A 24,035-nucleotide genomic window follows, 5' to 3' on the forward strand; every position below is an offset into this window, starting at 1 on the left:
GATGCTGTAATTTTAAGAATTTCCAACATTTCACAATCCTTCAATTCTAGCCGACCCGTTATCTAGAAAAGCCCCACTTATAAGGTACTCGGCAAATGTTTTTTTATGTATCTTTTTAGCGAAAAATATTGCAAGCATATTTATTTATAATTTGGACACAAAGCATGTCTTTTTGGTGTAAAATATAGCATATAAAATATTAGAACACTCTTTAATTATGTCAAAATTTGAACATAAAGTCTAACAATCAACTTACAATAATTTATAATTTGAGAAATCAAATATCCTCCTATTTTTTCCTCCTACTATCTTCCTACAACACTTAACACTTACGATTATGATATTTGTCACATTTAATAAAATTAATAATTTTTTATTACACTTGTCATCATCTAAAAGTGATAGGAGGATGAGTAGGAAGAAAAAATATAAGAATATTTAATTTCTCTTATAATTTATATAAACATAAATGATATTTCTCTAAACTTTGCAATACCACTTTCCATTCCAATTGGTAAAATCCTACTTGCACTCGACAAAAATTATCAAGTGAGCAACAAGATATGTACGATCGCACCTTCACAATAAGGTTTGATAGTCAAAATTAAATTTTTTTATAGTTAGAAGCAAATCTAAAATGAAATACTAACAATGATCATTTTATTAACTTTAAACCAAACAATTCAAAAGCAATATATAAATTTTGCTAAAACTGCATTACATGGTATGGTTTATACTGATACCATGCTTAATAATGTAATGTACACATTATAATAACATCATTGCATGTTGTAATATAAATATAATAATGTAAAAAAAAAAGGATGACATACATATAAATATAAGGTAAGAAAAAAGAATTACCTGGTACACCTCCTGCAGATTGTTTACATTCTATTTTTTCCAGTTCCTTTTAACAGTTTTTAAAATCTTTTTCCATAATTACCCTAGATGGATGATCAATCCGACAAATCATATTCTCCCCCACTGGATCGATCCATATCACCATCATCTTCCATGTCATGTCTAGCATTCAAACTTCTCCCTTTCGAACCCATATAACCCTGCAACAAATATTCACCGAATATAAATAAACACAAAGATATAGTAATAATAATAATGAATGAATGAAAAAAACAAAACCTCGGATTCCTTCATGTCAACTGAAACGGTTGACCTTTGTCTGACTGTGATAGTTGCAGGAACAGGGAAATGTTCAACCTCATCGCTTGTTTTTCCTTCCCTGGCTCTCTTTTTCCTTAAGATAAGCTTTGTTGGCAGAGGCTGATGAATTTTACAGAACAAAACATATTAATATTTCAGAAGGTAAAATCCATTTATTTATTTATTTATTTATTTATGATTAATAATACCATGTAACGAGCCTCTGATTCACCAAATGCCACAAGGAAATTGGTAGGGTCATCCACATCCTCACCCCGCACCTTTAAAAAAAAAAATCATATATTATTTTCTCAACCCAAAAACGGAAATCAAGGAGTTTATAGAAGAAGTAATGAACACATACATCCCAACGATATTCACGAACCCACGTGTACGATATATCTTCATTTTCATCGTACATGTCCTTTGACAGCTGTACACGTTACGTTACATATTAGTTTACATAACAATAAATAAATAAATAATTAACTAACTTCAATTTACTTTACTTTACCTCACCAACCGAAGGAACCATGTAACCCAAAAATTTGTCAGGTTTAGCAGGGTCTGAGGTACTTGCTACAAAGCTTTTCATAATGGCCTGAGTTGGAAAATCAACTCAAATATTAGTCATACTCAAAAGTCAAAGTCAAAATCAAAACAACAAAGTTTTTTTTAAGTACCTGAGATTCATGGGCATCTCGAACAGATTTCTCCATTTTATTATAGCTTTCTGAATCCACAGTAGGAGGACCATCAAATGTTGCAACAACAAATTGATCATCCCACCTGCAAATAAAAATCAAAATCAAATTTATATAAGTTTATAAGGGTAATAGGGTGGTAATTTTGAAGAAATAAAGTTACTGATTGTACCGTTCGAAATCAGGAAATAATGGCAAAATCTCAACCGGGTGTAGTTTTTTGTTGGTTGCATGAACAGGATGCGACTTACAAGCCTCAAATGAAGCCTTAATGTCCTTAATTTTCCTTTCCCTGCAATCAAATAAATCAGGAGGAGATGAAAATACATATGTATATGTATAAAGAAATGGAAAATGGAAAATTGAAAATTATATACCTACTATTGTGGTTGTCTAATAAGGTGTTACCGCGTCTTTCCCGTAGTTCTTTTGCTTGTTGTTCAGAAAAAGACTGCAGAGAAAAATTATAAAACAAACCGAAAATATATATATATATATATATATTTAAATAATAAATAAAGCAACCAACGAACCTGTCTTGTGGTGTCGGTGCTAAGAGGAGATATATATTGTGTCTTGACAAGCCAAGACATGCCTTTATCTGTAGGACGTTCTTTTCTTTTTAAGCCGTCTTTTTTTGTTGGGGTCACAGACGCATCTTCCACCAACAGTCTCTCATCTTCAGGGGCAATATGCTGACTTTCATCCCTCCCACCACTAATATAAATATAATATACGCATCAGGCAGGAGACTTGATTTTTTTGTTTTTTTATGAAAAATCAAACTATATACAAACACAGAAAGAAGTAATACTTGTATACACTCAGATCAAGTAGGTCAAGTGGTATCCCAAGGTCTGCCTCAACATACAACTGAGCCTTATGCACCTTTTCTAATGAAGTCACACCGTATTTTGCAGCTCTGACAACAAAAATAAGTATTATTTCTAACATTCTTTCTAACACTATATATATATAACAAGTACTCTGTGTAACAATAATTAATTATTGTCAAGTGATGTGTGAAAGAGGAAGGAGTGAACAAGATTTTTGGAGGATATATTTGAAGATTCTTGTTCATGTGAACTTGGATTCATAATAAGAATCAAGGAAGATATTTCATGAACAAAGATAAGCTGTCTCTTAAAGCATTTCGTTTCCATTTTAATGCAAAGTTATGATTTCAGGTGGAATTGATAGAATTATAGTGATTAGAGTAATGTGTTTACTAGTGTGTGGTATGTAAAGTGTTGTATAGCATAATTTAGTTTGTTTTAGTAAGCATTTCTATGTGTTTTGGAATTCTAATTGCAGAGAAAAAAGGCTCAAAGATATTATGATATCTACATTTGGTGGTTTTGTTTTCAAAAGCTTGTATGACATCCTGTTTGGTAGTCTCAAACAATAAAGCACCTGCCAATTAGTCTTTACTCTTTAACTGGGGAAGCTTTGTACAAGAACATGGTTTACACATTTTATGGTTATGTAGGCAAATGCATATAGCATATAGCATATATAGGTTATTAGGTATTTAGGTTATAAGCTAAAATATAGCAGTGACACCTTAAGAGTAAATTGCATACCGGTCTTTATCTCTCCTTATAGACAGAAGCTTCGGTTGAGATGTTGAATCTGGTAACTCATCCCGGAATCTTCAAATAGCACAAAAGTGTAAAGAACATTCAGGATCATATAAATCTAGAAGGAAAAAGAATTATTAAATTGCATCAGGCAAAAGTACTGCCACAAATATACCGACTAAAAGAGATTCCATATCATGAAGTCAATGCAGTTAAAAAAGACCGGAATTAAAAACAAAGCAACAATAATTCGCAACAAAGTAAGGAAATTGAGTGGTATGTTGCTTGAAGTTAGAAACAAAATAAAGACTTGGTGTCATGACATACTCACTTCAACTTGCATAGAAAGGTTGTTGGCTTCTTCAACCGGTTTTCTACCCTTTCACCACTCAAAAATGGTGTAGCCCTCCTATCGCCCATATGGGAGCCACTAACTGAACCATGTGGCTTGATGCCTGAAGATAACAATTGGGTCTTTTGGGGGACTTTACTCTGAGATTCCTTCACCTGTTGCCTATGCTTTTCTTCTTGCCTTTGCTTCTCCATTTCTTTTTTCTTGCGCAGCCTCCTCTCTTCTTCAGTCTCAACCCTACCAGGAGGGCCATTTGATTTTTTTGCTGGCAAAGGAGGTAAAGTAGAAGGCTTAGAATGTTGTCTGGAAGGACCTGCGTGATGAGAATGTGATGAATCACGCCATTTAGAATTCTCGAGTTCAGTGGAAGGCCTTTTAAAACTATCGTGTCTGCTTTGCTTGGCTTGGTTATTTATAGGGACAGCTGAAGGGGGTGGGGGAGGTGATGGTGGTTGTGATGGTGGGGGAGGAGGCGGGGGAACTGAAGAACTGGGGGGAGAGGAAGGTGGAGGTGGTGGTGGTGGTGGTTGCAGCGGCGGTTGTAGAGGCTGGCTATGTAACTGGGAGTACTGAGAAGATGGAAAATACATTTGCCCTGGTGGTGCAGTCCCGGAAGGAGGTGGTGGTGGTGGATATGCAGACTCTGGTGGTGGTGGAGGTGGATATGATGCAAACTGTTGTTGATTGGGAACAGGGTTTCCAGATGGAGGCACATAACCACCCTGTTGAAAGTTCGAATTAGTATAGCCCCAATTCTGTGAATACTGATTTCCTCTTGGTTGAGGCGGAGGGGCAAGTGGCGGTGGTGGAAGAGAGGTGAGATTGGGCAGGGCAGGTGGTGGCGGTGGTGGACCAAAATTTGATTGAGGAGGTCGTGGAGGGAACGGCCTGTATGACGCCATGCCCTTCAGAATTTGAATCTATAGAACCAGAGCTCACTGTCTACTAAAACCCTTCGACACCGATAGATATATCGGAACCTTTTGCTCGAAAAAAGCTAAAACATGAAAGTTTATGGATCCGTTTTTTCCTGGCAGGCGAAGTAGTTTCAAATTTAACTCACGGATTTCAATTTCTTGGATATCTCTACTCAAAAGACACTCAATCAATCACCAACTCTTCGAAATCAACTTACGGTAACGCAAGAAACAGACGAAGCCAAATTCGAAACCCTAGAACAAAAAATTTCTGTAAAAACTCTTGTTTAGTCTTCACTGCTAGATCAAAGCCTTCACGAATACAAAACGAGATCAAGCTCCGTATATAAACAAGAAATTAATGAAAAAGCTCACAAATCAAATAACGTGGCTGCTGAAATCAATCTGCAGAGCGAATAATCTGTCTCAGCAGGCGAATCGTAAGTTCGATGTTGAGATACAGAGATAAACAGGCGTATCAGATTGATGAATGTGTGTCGATATATAAAGGGAAAGAGTATTTGGGCGTACTTAGATGGAGGAAGTGGCCGGAAAAAGGATCGGAGATGCAAGACCTGAAGCGGTCAAGCTATTCATATGGTATATTGCTATGACGCTACAAGGTGAAGAGGGGCGTGTTCAATTGAATCCAATGTGTGATTTTTTATTTTTTTTCTCTAATGTAACTTCCATTTAGGTTTTTTAGTTTTAATGAGGAACAATGTGATAGAAATAAAGAATAATAGATTTTTTAGTTTTTTGGAAACCGTTTGATGATTGAATATTCATTTATTCTTTTAATACATCTGTTTTGATTTTATTTAACGGTTGCTTAGCAGTTAAAGGTTTAATTCATCAAGTTAGTTAATTTTCAATTTTTCATACATCCGAGTTTGAACCTAGGACTTCCAATCTAAGAGGCTTCCACCTCTACCAAGTGGGTTAATCCTACGTTGGCTTACATTTTGATTAAAACGAACGAACACGAATAACGGTTTCATTCTCAGTCATTTATATTCATAGACATTCATTTATGTTTGTTCGTTTACGTTTATCTATGTATGTTCGATTATTATATTACATTATCTATAATTATAAAACTGGTGTGTAAAATGAAACTTGTATAATTTAAGCTTTACAAATTATACACTTCATAAATATATCTAAAGAAATATTGTATATATTATTGATGACACGTGGTGGATAACCGTCACCATTATGTCATTCCTTATATTGAAATCATAATCAATCATCGCCGCTTAAACTTCATATTTATAGTTATTTGGGAGAGTTTCTTTGTGGTTCACAGGACCTCGCACACATCCGACAACCCTCATTCTTCTTCCTACGTTCGTTTCCATGGTTTTCACCACCCGTCCTCCCCTATGCTTCATGCAATTTATTATTTCCCACACACCAGCTTTCTAGGACGTCTCTACATATAAAGACGAAGCCATCGTTCTTACTATTTCAAAGCATAAAAGTTGATAATAATGGGAGTATGATGACATCCAATCGTATACCACTATGTACATGTTTCAGTTTTTGATGAACAAAATTCTACTTTGTACTCTTGCTTTCAAGAATTGAGGGAATCGCTGCTAGATTGAATTCAAACTTCAAAAAATGTACAATTGTAAGTTGCAACAACTAACTCCTTAAGTGAAATAAGTTATTATATTCCAATGTTATCTTTGTATCAATGATAATTATCTCTCTCTCTCTCTCTCTCTCTATATATATATATATATATATATATATATATATATATATATATATATATATATATATATCATCCACCGCCATAAAATCATCATGTCACATCCTTGATTGGTAAAGATTGTTGATTTTAGGCTTACCTGGAAAGGTAAGGATATTTAGATTTTTAGATATTGATTTCTCCATATTCTTTCATGATATTCAGATAACATGTTTTTTTTTCTTTACACTTGCTCATTTGGTTTGTAGCAACCACAAAATTCATGAAAATTTTAAACCTTTAAAATCATCCCACAAACCATCATTGTTTACAATTTAGTATTCAAAACATGTTTAATATCAAAGTTTTCCCAAAATCATAAATCAAAACATGAGGAGTTGTATATCGTTTGCAAGTTCGGTCTAGTCAATTTAGAGACAATAAACATTAAAAATGATTTTTTGATAGAAGATTATTTGGAATAAATATTCTTAACTAAAGTATAGTATATGTCACAATGATTTCATACATATAAAGAACGCTGACATCCGACTTATAACGAAGAAATTATAACCTGTCGAAGTTTTACGACAAAACCGACACGATGTCGCGTATCATAAAAAGTGAATTTTTGATAAGCTACTTTTTAGCCTTATCAATCTAAACGAAAGTCGTAATACATGTTAAACCAAAAACGTACATAAAAAGAACATCAAAATCTACATTCGTTTGAATAAGTTATGATTTTTTTAAGATTTTGGATAACAATATACAGCTTGGAAATCGAATTTTAGTTCGATCGATTTTTAGCCAACACAACCTAAATGAGAATTGAAGAGTTCATCAATAGGAGCTCAACGATATAAAGATAGTCGAAAACGGACGCCGGATGACAAAATTATGAATTTTTACCGGACTTTGACTGTATAAGCTTATTAAATATAACTTTAAAAATAAAGTCAAAATTAGCTGAAGGAGTCTAAACAAAAGTTTTAGATCCCGTCGATAACTACGTGTTGATATAAAGAACGCCAAAAACGAAGCTCACATGCAAAAAGTTACGGATTTTAGAAGATAATTATCTTTTGGAGTAATCTTCGAGTGACACGTGGTGCAATCTAAGCCACAGCTTCCTCCCCACGCCTTTCCATCAGATGGTGACACCCCGAACCCCAACACATCGTGTTGTTCTCGGTAACACGCCATGTTGCTTGATTTCCAGCCTATAAATAGAGGCGCAAATCACCTCATTTTCACACACTTTTCTCTCAACTTCTCTCCAAAACCTCCCCAAAGCCTCAAGGCTTTTCTCTAGTCCATCTTAGGAGTTAGTAGTAAGTCTCGGAGCGCCAGGAGGCTCCGAGAATAAGAGCTTTCGGCTCAAAAGTTATGTCCGCTCAGATCCCAGTTCCTCGCTAAACCCTTTTGTAAGTGAGTTATACTTACCATACTTTAAGTATAACTTATGTTTAAGTTCATTATCATTATTATGAACCTATAAACAAGATTTACCAATGATTCCAAGTCGTTATACCGATTGATCTACTTACAGGGATGATGTTTAGGTTGTGGTTTAGTGAGGTGTTTAAGGTGGAAACAATATAGTTCCTATACCAAACGGACCCTACCTCCTATATGATCCTACATGGTTGTTCCTTACTTGATAAATCATGAAAGTAGACTTTATGTTAATGATAAATCTAGACTAATAATTCGTCACAATAAACATTTGACTAAAATCTAGTAATAATGATACTAGGTTTTATCGATGCAAAAGAAAATTGTTAGAAGCGAAGCACTGCCTGAATTTCGAGTCGTCACTTTTAATAAGTGAGTGCATAGTCCCTTTTATGAACATAATTTTGATATAAGTATTAATTAAAGTATTAAATATACATTTATGTGTGAAATATTTGATATTTTCTGAAATACGTGTTAAGAGCATATCTGATAATATACGATGATTTAGGATATATAATAAACCTTAATTAATTAAGAAGAATATCGGGTGGTATATTCTTATGAGTACGGGTGAGATGTACATGGAGGGTAGAACTTTAAAATTTGTCATTAATTAGAGAGCATGGATTAGACATAGTCATCCATCCGTAGTCCGAGAAGATAGGGTGGGCATAGTCATTTGTCATTGATCCATAAATATGGATTAGGTAAAGCTGTTAAATTTAGATCCTAGAGTATGGATCGTGTCGTTGTGAGGATCGACGGGGTGGGGTAAAAATTACTTATATAAGGTGAAATTATATTTATTCTGAGTTCTAGTATATATATATATATATATATATATATATATATATATATATATATATATATTGTAACATACACGTTCTGAAATTGTGTATTGTTATTATTAAAAGTGAATAAAATTGAGTGTTGAGTTCTAACAGCTAGTTTTTACTAGAAATGAAGTAAAACTATGTTTAGAATCACTCATAAAATATTGGAAGTCTTATGAGATTCTAATGAATAGCCAAATAGTGAAATTTAGCGAAAATATAAAATTTGAAATAAGTAAAAGTTTATTATTTGATGGTGTAAATTATCTCATTAGAAACTTGTAGACGAAAACCTCGTCGAAATCCGAGTTATAACGAAGAAGTTATGACCAACTGAAGATCCGCGACAAAACCGGCACGGCGCCGAATGACGTAAAAAGTGAGTTTTTGATAAACTACTTTTTATCCTTATAAATCTAAATTAAAGTCGTAGTATTTGTTAAACCGAGAAATTCGATAAAAAGAACGCCAAAATCTGACTTCGTATGAGGAAGTTATGATTTTTCGAAATTTCAACTTAGCAGTAGACATCTAAAAACTCGAATTTTAGATCGAGCGATATTTTACCGATACATCCTAAACGAGAATCGAAGGTCTCGTCATATGTAGTACAACGGTAAAAAGTCTGACGAAAACGGATGTCGGATGAAGAAGTTATGAATTTTTAACGGATTTTTCTGTCCCGGTCTGTTAAAAATAATAATATTAAAAATAAAGTCAAAACTAGCCGACGAAGTCTAAACGGAAGTTGTAGAGCGTAATTTTAGCTACGCATGCATATAAAGAACGTTAAAAACGGAGCTCGTATGCGAAAGTTATGGATTTTAGAAATTTGGGGCCCGAAAACTGATAATTTTCGCATGAACAGTGTTCGGACACGTCACTCTCACGAAGCAGCAGTGTCACCGAAGACGTGTCCGATCCGAGAAGCATCATGTGTCGCAAGCTGAGTGGACCGAGGTGCTAGCCAATTCGGATCCGACGCGCGCTTAGCATCGCCTTTGCCACCGAGCTGCTTGCTTCCGAGACCGACGTGTGTTCTTCCCTGATTCGCCGAAGCTGAGGTCCAGCAGGAGCGAGACACGCCTCGCCTACCAGCTTCGTATCCGACCCTCGCATCCGAGCCTCCCCTTCTCGCCACCTGCCCCTCGCTGCTGCTGCCACCGAACCCTTCGTTGCTTAAGCCAGCACCGAACCTCGGCCCTATATAAAGAGGACCTGCGAGATCTTCCGACTAACTTTGGAAATTTGCCACTTTTAGCCCCTCTTTCCATATTTTCTTCGTTTTGACTTTCCCCGAAGCCTTGAAATCAATTTTAGCACCCGAAACACATCTCGAGACCCCGAGAAGCCCGGAAATTTTATCTTTTCGGTTTTGAAGCCTTACCTTCGCAGAGCCCGGTTTTCAATTAAGCTCCTGGTTTTCAACATAGAAAGGCATATTTAAAGCCAAAGTGTTGTCCAAATTACTATTTTAACCCCCAGTTAACTTAAGGTGAGTTCAATATATAGGAACAATTGTATGTTATGTGTTATATGTGCTATGTGCTTTTTAGTATTATCATTATGAGTTATTTTCTCGTGTTATTCGCTATGTTTATAGCAATTGTAATACCTTTGACCATGTGATCAGTGAAAGGACTTAGATTCACATTGGTACTGGTATGTAGCCTCTGGCCATGTAGAGCATGTCTCCGTAAGTGAATAACTTCTATTCTATGGCATTGGCAAATGGTTAGACAGGACTATAAGCCTGAAATCTAACAAGAGGTTAATCAGAAATTGCATGTCATCTATGCCATTTGGGCCAAAGATTTATTGATGTATATCAAAAAATTGAAAAGAATATCTTTGAATAATGTCTTTGATTGATATGAACGTTTGTCACATGATCTCACATACGTCTTGTTGTTCCTCTTTGCTTTGCCACATTGAAGTATATATATGTCATAACATTATATTGTATCTATTTTTGAACTCACTAAACGTCACCGCTTACCCTATCAATGTTTAACAATTGCAAGTGATAAATAACTAGTATGTTTACATACTATTGAAAGATGTAGAATAGTTTGTAATAGTACTTTTGTACTACTTTTATGTCTGTATAAATTACTATATCCTGGGTAGTTATGTTATATATATATATATATATATATATATATATATATATATATATATATATATATATATATATAACACTTTGTAATAGAAGGTTTGTATCCAATAGTTTGTAATTTTTTTATCAATGTAAAATATTGCTTTTATAAATATGCAAATAGCATGTTTTGGAGTAATGATATTGTGAAGTACGAAAGTTTGGGTCTTTCAAAAATACGAAAGTTGGGGTCTTTCAATCATGGTATCAGAGCAATGGTTTAGGTGAACTAAATATCATGGATTGATATTTAGACTTAAACTGTTGGAAGCTCAATATATGAGCTGATTCATAATAAGTATATGGATACAAACCATAGGAAATATTTAAGTGGGGGACTGGGTAGTGATAAACCCTAGTATTCTAAGATATTAAGTTACTTCAGAATTTTAAGAAAATTAGTTTAAGTGAACTAGAAATTTTAAGAATTTCTAAACTTAAACAAGAATTATTAAGTAAAGATGATACGATATATTTTAGGTTGAATACCTAATGGAGGCAAGCACTAGAATATTAAGAGGAGATATGCCTTATATTCTATTATGTGCTAAATGATAAATAAATATAAAGAGAAGATATGCCTTATATTCTAAATGATAAATGAATATAGAGAAGAGATATGCCTTATATTCTATTATGTGAGAAATCTTAAGGTCTGTTGCCGACCATGGTTTAGAAAATTTTAAGAATTTTCATAATAGAATTTTTCGGAGTGATAAAGAGACTTATGATAGTTGACATCGATAAGTTCATAAATAAACGATCGCGAGATATCGTAAAATAATAAATATGAATTGTTATCGTAATAAGTGTATAATTACCAATAGAGTGGTAATATACAATTAAAGTATGATAGATGTATAATAACATCTTTGGAATAAAGATGTGTGTTTGAAACACGTTTGGACAAGATAAATGTGTTGGTACGAATCCACGAAGTTGTTCTACCGCTGTTCCGATTGAAGCACTGATTGTTTAGAAAGTCGAAAGAACCGAAGATGGCGATCAATACTTCGATAGTATCTCCATTGATGTCGTACAAGATTAGAAGAATTAAATAAAGATCAAAAGAAAGGCTAATGAAGTTTTTAGACTCAATAGGCCAAGACTTTGTGATATAAAGTTCCATTGTGTGTTAATCCGACTTTAACATACAAGATTGGGATGGTGAATTGAGTCATTTAGTGGTAAATGGTTAAGCAACTTACTTGTTTAAGTAAGGTAGAATGCTCAATTGAATAAGAAATACACCCATAGTGTCGTATGAGAAGAGATGTTGTAGTCAGGAATGATAGAGAACCAAGTTGAAGCTAGTAAAGCCTGCTGAGATGTAGCTAAGATGCAGACTTCTTAGGATAGACTCCTATGAAGTAGACTTAGACTTAATAAGATACAAGAATAACGATGTCAAGGAAGAATAATGAAATGAACAAAAGTGCATGATGGATTGCATGAGTTAGAAGATGATGCAGGTAGTAGAAGACCGTTTATCTCCATGCTACTAAAGTAAATTTAGGAATAATGTGTCTTGTAGAGCAGACACTACTCAAGAAATAATTAATATGAAGAAATGGAAGTAAATTTCTATCGCCCTATGGAAAAGTATTAGGATATATTAAATCGAGCATATGCATGAGAAAAATCCTAGAAGGCGATTATAAGTAATCCAATATATGTTTGATAGAAACATGAAAACTTTAGTTGAGTCTAGGATAAATTGTTGTATGTATTTGTTTGAACACGTTCATGTGTGATAAGTTGCTTTTTGAAAACTTTTGAATGGTGACTTGGGAACTGCGAAACAATACTTGGGACGAGTATGAGTAGGTGTGAATAGTAGTAGAGGCCTATACTACTGGAAGCACAGGACTCACACTTGGATCAGGAAAAGTCACAAGGTTACCAAGAAGCTAGTAAATGATTTCGTTTTATTCATGTGTGTCGTTACCTTCGTTTCGGTAATGACTAAGAAGATAATTATCGTTCAAATTTTAATGTCATAAAGAATCGGGTCCGATTAGTATAAATCCGCGAAAGGAGTTGATTGGTTCAGAGAACCATGTCTTATATAGTGAGAAAACATCAGTAGGAATACTGAAGAAGTAAATGGTCGAGATAGTCGATAGAATTATAACAATCTTCATTAAAGAATTGAGCAATCATTAGCCGGAGATGAGACTTGCTATGTGGTGTTACTGGCCACAAGAAATGTTTCTACCCTACTCTTACTAGTCAAATGGCGGGAAGTCAAGTTGCCGATCAACAATCAAAGAGTACTCCAACTAAAAAGGAGGAGGTGCCAAAAGCTAAAAGATATGTAGGTCCGAAAGCACGAATTAGAGATACGTGGTGCTATTCTTTCTGTTCCAAAGCATCTACATATTGATCAAACTCTTTTTGTTTTCGTTATTCTATCAGCTCGATTTATTCGATCTGATTCTAATACAAGAGTTTAGATCGTTACGTGTCTTGTGCGAGATAAAATCAAAGGTCATTAGAATATGACCATTCGAATTGCTATTATAGAAAAAGTAAAGACCTTATCTTGGGTTTTTTCTATAAACCAAGAAGGAGCGGGAGTCTGCAATGAGAATTGAGTTTTAACTCAAAGATCAAGATCAAATATTCAATAGAGAATGAAGAGCAGGTACAAATTTGAACACCGCCAGTAACTAGGAAGTTTGAAGAATTTGACAATCGTTTGGCAAACAAAAAGCTAAATATCGTACATTTAGACTACCACAAAGGAAGTAAGATAAAACTCGAATGTTGTGACTAGTAATTTTCTCGTAAACTCTAGATCTACTCACATCTTATTTGATCTCAATGCCTCATATTCTTTCGTACCTTATAAATTCGCATATTCTTTTCAAGTTGCTTGTTACGCAATTGTCCAATAATTTCACATAGATAACATAAGAAATATATCATTACTTGCTGATAAAGCCTATAGAGTTAGTGTTATAGGAATTGAAAGTTATAATCTTCATGCTAACCTAATTCCTATCTTTGATATTATTCTCGACATGGATTGGTTGTTAAAGAACCACGCAAAGCTCTTGATCTAGAAAGAGATTATATGCATCCCTATCAAAAGGGAAGATTCTATTTATGTTTACGGTGAAAATAATAAATTTCTTTCTTAAAAACTCGTAAATTATGTCAAAGGGATATTCTACATATCCGGCTTATACAGTTAATACCTTGAAAGAGGAGAAGAAAACTGTGAATGATAACCTTTGGATAATCATCGACCGACTGATGAAGAGTGCATATATTCTCGCCACACGTGAAACGACTCCATTGGAGAAATATACATAAGTTTCTTAGACGAAATTGTGGCAAGTCATGGTGCGCCACTATAGATTATTTCAGACTGTGATACTCGTTTCACTCCTCACTTTTGGGTGAGAATGAAGCATGAATTAGGATCTCGAGTTGCTCTTAGTATAACTTATCATCCTCAGACAATTGATCAAAATAAGAGAGCAATCTAAATAGTAGAAAATATACTGAAGGTATATAAAGTACTGTATGAGCGTAAATGTCATATGTTGGTGTGACGTAAGACGGAAGATCTTTAGAGGATCTGAAATGATTCAAGACATCACTAACAAGATACAAATTTTCCGAGAAAGAATGAAAGCGGCCCAAGATCGATAAATTCTATATGCAGAAAAGAGGAGACGACCCGTAGAATTCCGGGTGGATGATTTAGTAATACTGAAGGTATTTCATGAAAAGGCGTTATACTACTTTGGAAGAAAGAACGGTTGGTAAGCAAGCATACTGCTTGGAATTGCCTAAAGATTTGACAAATATTCATGAAGTGTTTCATGTGAGCTATCTATGTAAAGGTTTAAGCATATATGATGAAATAGTTCTATTATCCGAGGTGATACTGGATAATAAGTTAAGTAGAAGAGATTGTAAATAAAAGAACGACTAGTTACGTAATAAAGAAATGAAGTTGGTGATTTTCAAGTGGAAGCACCATCGAGGCCCAAATTATACTTGGGAAAAATAAGAATGAAATAAGAGTAAATTATCCCTAATTGTTTTAATCGTTATGATTTCGGGACGAAATTCTCAAAAGGAGGAGGTATTTGTAACATACACGTTCTGAAATTGTGTATTGTTACTATTAAAAGTGAATAAAATTGAGTGTTGAGTTCTAACAGCTAGTTTTTACTAGAAATGAAGTAAAACTATGTTTAGAATCACTCATAAAATATTGGAAGTCTTATGAGATTCCAATGAATAGCCAAATAGTGAAATTTAGCGAAAATATAAAATTTGAAATAAGTAAAATTTTATTATTTGATGTTGTAAATTATCTCATTAGAAACTTGTAGACGAAAACCTCGTCGAAATCCGAGTTATAACGAAGAAGTTATGACCAACCGAAGATCCGCGACAAAACCGGCACGGCGCCGAATGACGTAAAAAGTGAGTTTTTGATAAACTACCTTTTAGCCTTATAAATTTAAATGAAAGTTGTAGTATTTGTTAAACCGAGAAATTCGATAAAAAGAACGCCAAAATCTGACTTCGTATGAGGAAGTTATGATTTTTCGAAATTTCAACTTAGCAGTAGACATCTAAAAACTCGAATTTTAGATCGAGCGATATTTTACCGATACATCCCAAACGAGAATCGAAGGTCTCGTCATATGTAGTACAACGGTAAAAAGTCTGACGAAAACGGATGTCGGATGAAGAAGTTATGAATTTTTAACGGATTTTTCTGTCCCGGTCTGTTAAAAATAATAATATTAAAAATAAAGTCAAAACTAGCCGACGAAGTCTAAACGGAAGTTGTAGAGCGTAATTTTAGCTACGCATGCGTATAAAGAACGTTAAAAACGGAGCTCGTATGCGAAAGTTATGGATTTTTCGAAATTTCATTTATGTCTTGTCACTTAAGGGTTCCACTACGATTTGCAGGTTACTACAGTGACTTGTCATTACTGTCTAGTCATTTCAAAGTTGGACTTGTCATTACCGTCTAGTATGTATACATACCACTTATAGCACAAGTTTATTACAATGTCGACTTTATTATGAGTTCCTCACACAAATTCGAAGTTTGCTCATGCAACGAAGTAGATTGTTACTATTGTGATTCGATAGACCCTTTTTTTACACCCTCTTCAGTCGGGCCATATATGTCACATGAAAATTTTGAAGAATTGAAGAAGGCTGAAGAACAACAAGAAGAGGACAAAGAGTCATCCCGACTTCTCACTCAAGTTGCTGATGATATTGCATCGGAATGCAAACAAGCTCAAGAATGGATAGACCTAAATAAAAACAAAATCAAAGAGCATAAAGATTGGATAAAAAAGAGTAAGAAGGCAATCAAAACGACTGAAAAATGGCTTGCTGAGAAGGATGAGCAGTTGATACACATTATGGTAAAAAAGGATCGTTTGGAAGACAAAATGAGAATTAGGGATGACTATATAACAATGGAGAAAGAGAAGTACCCATTGCAGTTCCATGAGTTTCAAAATTAGTTACAAAATTGTTGTAATATTATCATGATACATATTAGGTTGCAAAAGGATCGTTTGTTGTTTTTTTTTTTAAATAACAAGTTGTAATTGTTAAAAAAAATCTGCAAACTATATTTTATAACATAAAGGCTTCATTGATTGTTATAATCAACAAACTAAACTAAAATATGAAAGCATAGCAATGTCTTGTAAGATTTAATAAAAATATTACAATACATAATAAGTTAACAACTCGTCATTACTCTTCATTTCAAGGTTGTTTTATATCAAAATCAGCGTTAAAGGTTTGTGAGCAACTCGCTGAACCACCAATATTAAATGCCATTTTTGTAGTAGAAATTATGTGACGTGCTCCACTACCGGACGCCCTTCCAGTACAATTATTTCTCGTGTGTCCTATTTGACCACATGTAGAACACTCTTTTATAATTGGACCCTCGCATTGGGATGGAATGTGGTATGTGTTTCTTGGCCTGCCTGGCTGACGTTTATCCATTATTGGTGGCTTAACAATCATCAAATCATCGGGGATCTCCCATTCGGATGGCTTTGGCAGAGGGTTTATTGATTCCTCATATGTTTTCCTCAGTGTTTCGGTAAAGTAAGCATTTAATGCATACCTCGAGCAGTCTTGGTAATTGTTCACTGTTAAATATCTTATGACATGACCACAAGGTATCCCATCAAGTTGCCAATGCCTACATGTACATGTCATATGTTGGAAATCAACAATCACATTTTGTGCCCCCTTTTTGACCTCGCATTTCGTATTTGAGATCATGCGAACATCCCATTTACTAAAAGTTTTCTTGTTTTCGTTTACAATTTCATCCGCCCAAGGGGTAAGTATTGTTGTTGCTTCCGCTAAAAAAACAGCCAAAATGAAGAAGTTAAGATCAATAACATCAAAATTAATAAAACATTAATATTAAAAATTTACTCAATACCTGCAAAGTTATGTCTTTGAAACCACCATTGTTGCATTGTAGCACGAAAAAAATCGATCAACATAAGTATTGGCACCTTACGTGCGTGTCTAGATAATGCATTTATAGACTCCGCACTGTTGGACGACATAAGATTGTATCGGTTCCCTTTAAAATGTGTCATTGACCAAGTTTCTAGATTTATACTTTTTAAGTACTCCCATACTGGTTCTTTTGTCTTTTTCATAACATCCATGTCAGCATCAAAAACATCAACTGTGTATGCCCTACACGCCTCCCAAAAAATTCCTTTAACCGTCTTACTCTTGCCGAATCTAGATACTATGTTGAAATACAAATGGACACCACATATTCCATGATGAGCGTGAGGAAAAATGTTGGCAACGGATGTTGCTATAGATGCAAACCTATCAGATATAATTGTAAGCTCCTGCATATTTCCTATGCAATCACGTAGTTTTTGAAAAAACCATGTCCAAGAATCGGTACACTCATTTTTGCATATACCATATGCAACCGGTAATATTTGGTTTTGTCTGTCCTTAGTAACATGGTACCTTTGAACTCGCCCTTTAGGTGAGCTCCATCTACTACTAGGGTCGGTTTACAAAAATTGACAAAAGCGCATACATACAATACATTGTATATCTATTCAAATACACTAAAATAAATATTAAAAAATTAATATAATATTATAATACTAACCGAGCAACCGAGTGCGACGTACAAAAACTCAAAGCGATCATCAACATCTGTTTTAATATGTGTGACAGTACCCAGATTATGTTTGGCCAAGTTGTGACAATACGCCGTAAGTTTGGTAAAAGAATCCTCTTTCGTACCCCTTAACGACAACAATGCATATTGCTTCGCACGCCAAGTCTGGTGGTATGAGATATTGATATTCAATTGAACATTCATATCATTAACAATATCTTTTCCCCGATAAACTCTACTATAGTCTTCAGCCAAAACATCAGCAACATATTCACCCAAAACATATTTGTTTGCTTGTCGATGATTAGGTTGCAAAAATGTTGAAGAACATGTGTGTACATCAACAAATTTATTCACTTGGAAAAGTCCATCAGAATTTTTAATTGCTTTTGCTCTTAGTAACCAAGAATTTTTTTTCAAAACACACACAACTTCATACCTTGATTTGGTGAATCTACTTGTCCTCGTCTGGAAACCTTCTCGAGGACATTTTTTACCAATACACCGCTTTAAAAATTCTTTGTTCTTAAATATACTCTCACATTGAATCTTTTGAAGATTCATGCCTACCATCTGTGTTGTGATATCTTCATTAATATCAACTGGGCATGCTGGTACAGGGGGCATACCGTGAAAAAGGTTATCGGGAAACTTAGCTTTAACTTCATCACCCAACTCATCTCTATCGAAATTGCTTTGTAGCTCGGTTATATCTAAACGTACATCACCAACATCAATATAATGCCCGTAAACATGATTTTTTTTCATTTTTTTGACTTGATTTTTTTTTTCTTTTTAGTTTTATCTACCACACGCCTATTCATAACTTTAACTTCTTGTTCGACAACATCATCACAACGACCACCCACATCATTAAGATATGTACCAACATCATCATCACCAACAAACTTGTAATTCTCAGGATCCACATAGTGAATAGGTGAATAACTAACATTAACATTTTCAGCAACACTGTGAAACTGAGGTACACTAGGAGTTTTGAAAGTACCTATCGGATCGTTGCTCATTTTATAACTGCATAAATTACCAACAAACTGATTTCCAGTTTCACCACCCCCATTAACCTCCTCAACTTCATCAACCACCACAAACACTTTCACAACCCTTCCTCCACTACATTTGATTATGTTTATCAACAATCTAACATCCATGTCTTCAACTATAGCTATATAATAATTTAATTCAGGATGGTGAAAACGAAGACTAATTCTATATTTGTCTAACAAACCAATTTTGCTTCTTACCAAATATACAAAATCACTATAACTAACATACTCATAAAATATCAAAGCAAATTCAGAAATACCTCCCTGTGGACATACGTATTCCAGATTAGTTCCATTAACTTGCCATCTCCCACCGGTTACAAGACAAACCAAATATTCAATTATTTTTTAGAGCAAATTTTAGAGAAACTTCCTAAACAAATAACAACCAAACTGATAATTTTCTACAAAACTTTTTATATAGCAACATGATTTCGTAGTCAAACCAATTGATTTCATAGTCAAACTAAAAAAAAAATCACAAATTCGCAGATGGAATGAGAGTAAATCGCAGATGGGTTCCATCTACGATTTTACCCTACATTTTCAATATATATACAGAAAAAAAAAACACCTGCGAATGTACAAGCAGCTAAAGCACAACTGTGCTTTAGATGCTTGTACATTCGCAGATGGAATGGTCATTTCGCAGATGGGGCAATTCCATCTGCGAAATTGAGGGCTATTTTTGCAATTTCGATTTTTTTTTGCTATTATTGTAATGTAATTAGTATAATTGGTTATTTTTGTCATTTTCTCCAAATATTATAATTATATAAAACAAATAAACCTAACTAAGTTCAAAATTAAATGGTCAAATTATATAATGAAACTTCAACATTATATTCAATGTTGATGAATAGCGTAACAGTAAATTTAATGTTACGTTATTTACCAATACTATATATAATGTTAGGTATAACGTAGGGTTGGAGCATTATAGTGTAATTTATAGTGTAAAAATGATCTTTTAATACAAGGTTCGAGATACCCTAATATAATGTGTAACGTGTTTATACACCTAATTGACTAATCATCAAGCATTTTACGAAAACTTATGCAAATAACAGAAGGTTGTACGGTGTCGTGCAAATTTTACTGGTGCTGAACCTACGTGGACACCATTACCGGCGGTAAACACCGCACCGTGTTTCTTTTTTTGCCGGTGATAATGTGCCGACGATGGAATTTCACCGATGGTAAAAATCAAATATGTGTTGGTTTTGTGAGCTTTATGCTGACAGGAAACTCAAAACCCGTACGACAGTAAACTCAAAACCCGTACCTTAATACCAAATCTTCATATGTAAAACAATAAATTATTTATGTTAGATCCACATGACATAGTGAGAAGGACATAACACCCTTCACCTTAATAAACAAATTTGGAAGACGATGGACAAGTTCAAAAACCTTTTTATGATTTCCGAAATAGTTATTACATAGTGAAGGGTTATCATTGCATGTTTGAAAAACATGATGATCTTTTTTAAAATTTAAAGAGTTATTTTAGTTATTACATGTGAACAACCATGGACATAAAATGATTTCTTTATGGAGAAATTATGACATAAGACAAAAACACCCAGGCCTTAATTGATTGGACTCCTTTAATTAATTAAGCTATAAAACCAAAACTAAAAGGCATCAAAGACAAACACGTTATTCGCTTCGCAAACACCAAATTCAGAACTAACAAAATCCACAAAACCACTTCAATTCTTCTCCTAAATCCCACACATTAATTCCGGTTTTAGAAGTTAAGCATATTTTCTTGAGAATCAGTTCTCCGCCCGTAAGTTCTTCCTTCTTTTCTCTCGAATCAACCATTTAACTGGAAAACCAATCACGGGTTTTCTTAATCCCTTCGTTTTCTCTCTTGGGTTGATGTCCTAATCATGTTTTAGGTCAAGTAGATGGCAGAAGAAGAAAAAACCGACGATAAGTGAAGGAGTTGAGTTTTCTTCATATGGGTCATGCTCTGTTTTTCTTTGAAGATGTAACGAGGATTAAGGATTTGATTTTGAACTGAATTTGAATTTGAATTTGAAAATGGGGAGGGGAACTAGAGAAATAAACCCTGATTTTTTGAAAATTGGGCTTGCTGTAGCTTTTTCTCTTGGCGGGATGCTTTTTACTTTTATCAGAAACAAAAGGATCAAACCCTCAAAATCTCCATCTGATCCTTCTAAATCTCCAGGTTTGTGTGTGAAAATTTATTTGATTCATGTTTTTGATGAACATATATGTGTTTTAGATCGTAATAACCAGGTGATTTCAGGAAACGAATCAGGGGGTTCAAAAACTATTGGGCGTCATGCATCACATACACGCCATTTTGATCCTTTAGCAACTACGGATAAGCATGTAAGATTCTTTATTGTACTCATATGATCTAATTTCAGATCTTTCTGATTTTTTATGTTTTTTGATTCATTAAACCCCTCTTGTAACCTTTTGTTCTAACTTCGTTGAAGAAAAATAGTAGACAATTTTGACTTTTTGTGGTCAAAGTGTTCAATTCTCAATTCCAAGTTCAATATGATTCTTGAGATTTGAAGACAACATTGATGATTCTATAAAATTCCCTTACAAATTCATTAAACTGATAATGGTTGGGTTTCGATTTGTAAGATAACTGATAGTAATTTTGATCTCGATAATAATAAGTTTGACTTCAGATTTTGCAGGATGAGTTGCATGATTCCGGGTTGAATCCCCAGAAAGACACATATCTTCTACCTGAATTCATCGATCTCGTGAAAGAATTTGATACAACTTCCATGAAAACCAACACCGAGCTTCCAAATCCACGTGTCATAAAAGACAACAACGAGCAAGAAATCAAAAACCTTCGAAACATGGTCAAAACCCTAAAAGAACGAGAGAAGAATCTCGAGATTCAATTACTCGAATACTACGGTCTCAAAGAACAAGAAACTGCAGTCATGGAGCTTCAAAATCGCCTTAAACTAAACACCATGGAGGCTAAGCTTTTTAATCTTAAGATCGAGTCCTTACAAACTGAAAACAAAAGATTAGAGGCACAAATGGCGGATTATAGGAAGGTTTTAGCGGATCTTGAAGCAGCAAAAGCGAAAATTAAAGTTCTGAAGAGTAAACTTCGAGTGGAAACCGCACAGAATAAGGAACGAATCTTGAATCTGCAACAACGAGTTGAAAAAATGCAGGACGATGAACACGAAGGTGTTGTTGGGATTGATCCAGATGTTCAATTAAAGCTCTGTAAATTGAAGGATTTGGAAGATGAAGCTGAGGAATTGAGGAAGTCGAATTATAGTTTGCAGATTGAAAAATCGGAGTTGGCTGAAAGATTGGAGAATGTTCAGATACTCGCGACAGCTGTCTTAGAAGACGAAGAAGTAAGATATTTATCCATTTTCTTCTTCAAAACACAAACCACACAAGATGCATATTGCGTTCTAACAAACATGAATGGATGACGAATCAACAATTTGTTCTGTTTGTCCCGTTTTTCATGTGTTTCTCTTATTTCATTTTTTGCAGACGGAGAGGCTTAAACAAGAACGCGAGCGTTTGAAGCAACAAAACGAAGATTTAAGCAAAGAAATCGAGCAACTTCAAGCCGACAGATGTGGCGATGTGGAAGAACTGGTCTATCTTAGATGGATTAACGCTTGCCTAAGGCACGAACTTAGAAATCATCAACCGGGTCCAGGTAAAACGATGGCTCGAGATCTTAGTAAAACATTGAGCCCTAAATCGGAAGAAAAAGCTAAACAGCTCATCCTCGAATACGCTAACAAAGAAGGAATTGGCGATAATGGCATAAACATTCTCGTTCCAGAACTGGATTCCGATCAATGGTCCAGTTCTCAAGCTTCTATCCTCACGGATTCCGGCGACCTCGATGAATCTCTAATCGATGATTCATCTTCTCGTAAGACCCACAATAGGTTCTTCGGAAAGCTCATGAAGCTCTTAAGAGGAAAAGACAGCCATAGCCCTAATCACCTCCCCCACCCTCACCACCACAACCGCCATGTCAGTCATAGTAGAAATTCGTCAGTAGAAGATATGAATTCTTATAGCGATTCGTCTTTTGGCCATTTAGGGAGTTCTTTTAAACACTCTGTGGATTCTCAAAAGTCGATTAATAGGCATAGTGACGTTGGGGGGTGGATGTGTAGCGATAGACGGATTGATTCCATTGCAGAAGGCGAAGGGATTGGTGGTGCCGGTGGTGATTCCTCGGATACACCTTCTTCGTCGGATGGTAAAAGATCCGAGCTGGTGAAATATGCAGAAGTTTTGAGAGACTCGAATCCGACCAGATTTCACCGAAGATCTGCACAGTTTAGTTCGTTTTGATCCATTCTTTCTTGTTTATAGCTAGCTTAGTTAGAAATCCAATAGCTGATTTTATATGTTTACAACATAGAAACTAGAAATCACCCTCTTAAACTTAAGCTTGTTTTATATTTAAAATAACCCTAGGAAAACCACCAGTTTGATGTCAATGGTGTTTATGACTTTTTGTTCTTCGTTTTGTTGGGGAATGTATCATACAGTGGAATTTGTATATAGCGGAAGACTATAATCAAACTGGTTTTGGGCTAACAATAAAGAATGGGTTGCAAGCATAAACTTATATACAAAACATAAAAGGTTCACGGCTGGACAGGCCCAAATCGGAATACAAAGTAACATAATCTGTCGAGCCCAAAAGACGCAATCTTTAAAATAATTTTCAGCCCAACACAAGTATTACTAGAAGATAGATAATGTTTAGGATTAAATTATGAATACAATCGGTTGTTTATTATGGGTATTATTTATTATAAGGCTATGGGTAGAATTGGCTGGCAAAACTCAATCCAACCCGTCAATCTAACTGAACCAACCTAAAGTTAGAAGATGAGGTTAGTATTTTCG

At 34.7% G+C, this 24,035-nt stretch overlaps 2 protein-coding genes across 5 annotated transcripts; one reads left to right on the plus strand and one right to left on the minus strand.

The window, feature by feature from the left end:
* Window positions 1-774: 774 nt before the first annotated feature.
* On the minus strand, window positions 775-5,385 carry LOC145030414 (protein PAF1 homolog). 2 transcript variants are annotated; one of them, XM_078978795.1, is made up of 13 exons: window positions 5,093-5,385; window positions 3,780-4,972; window positions 3,452-3,520; window positions 2,683-2,790; window positions 2,402-2,585; window positions 2,246-2,319; window positions 2,041-2,160; window positions 1,848-1,953; window positions 1,679-1,765; window positions 1,529-1,597; window positions 1,374-1,445; window positions 1,144-1,284; window positions 775-1,064 (listed from the first exon to the last, which is right to left on the minus strand). In XM_078978795.1, exons 2-13 carry the CDS (start codon window positions 4,700-4,702, stop codon window positions 960-962), a joined length of 2,058 nt encoding a protein of 685 aa, XP_078834921.1. In that variant the 5' UTR covers window positions 4,703-4,972; window positions 5,093-5,385; the 3' UTR covers window positions 775-959. The 2 variants fall into 2 exon arrangements, with proteins under 2 accessions (XP_078834921.1, XP_078834917.1); XM_078978791.1 differs by having other exon boundaries at window positions 3,780-5,385.
* A 15,380-nt stretch (window positions 5,386-20,765) lies between these two features.
* On the plus strand, window positions 20,766-23,705 carry LOC145030429 (protein CHUP1, chloroplastic-like). 3 transcript variants are annotated; one of them, XM_078978801.1, is made up of 5 exons: window positions 20,766-20,913; window positions 21,026-21,318; window positions 21,400-21,485; window positions 21,800-22,501; window positions 22,647-23,705. In XM_078978801.1, exons 2-5 carry the CDS (start codon window positions 21,171-21,173, stop codon window positions 23,469-23,471), a joined length of 1,761 nt encoding a protein of 586 aa, XP_078834927.1. In that variant the 5' UTR covers window positions 20,766-20,913; window positions 21,026-21,170; the 3' UTR covers window positions 23,472-23,705. The 3 variants fall into 3 exon arrangements, with proteins under 3 accessions (XP_078834927.1, XP_078834928.1, XP_078834934.1); XM_078978802.1 differs by having other exon boundaries at window positions 21,809-22,501; XM_078978808.1 differs by having other exon boundaries at window positions 21,412-21,485.
* Window positions 23,706-24,035: the final 330 nt, after the last annotated feature.

Source organism: Lactuca saligna, chromosome 1 (genome assembly GCF_052625555.1).
Source record: "Lactuca saligna cultivar CGN05327 chromosome 1, ASM5262555v1, whole genome shotgun sequence".
Taxonomy (NCBI): Eukaryota; Viridiplantae; Streptophyta; class Magnoliopsida; order Asterales; family Asteraceae; genus Lactuca; species Lactuca saligna.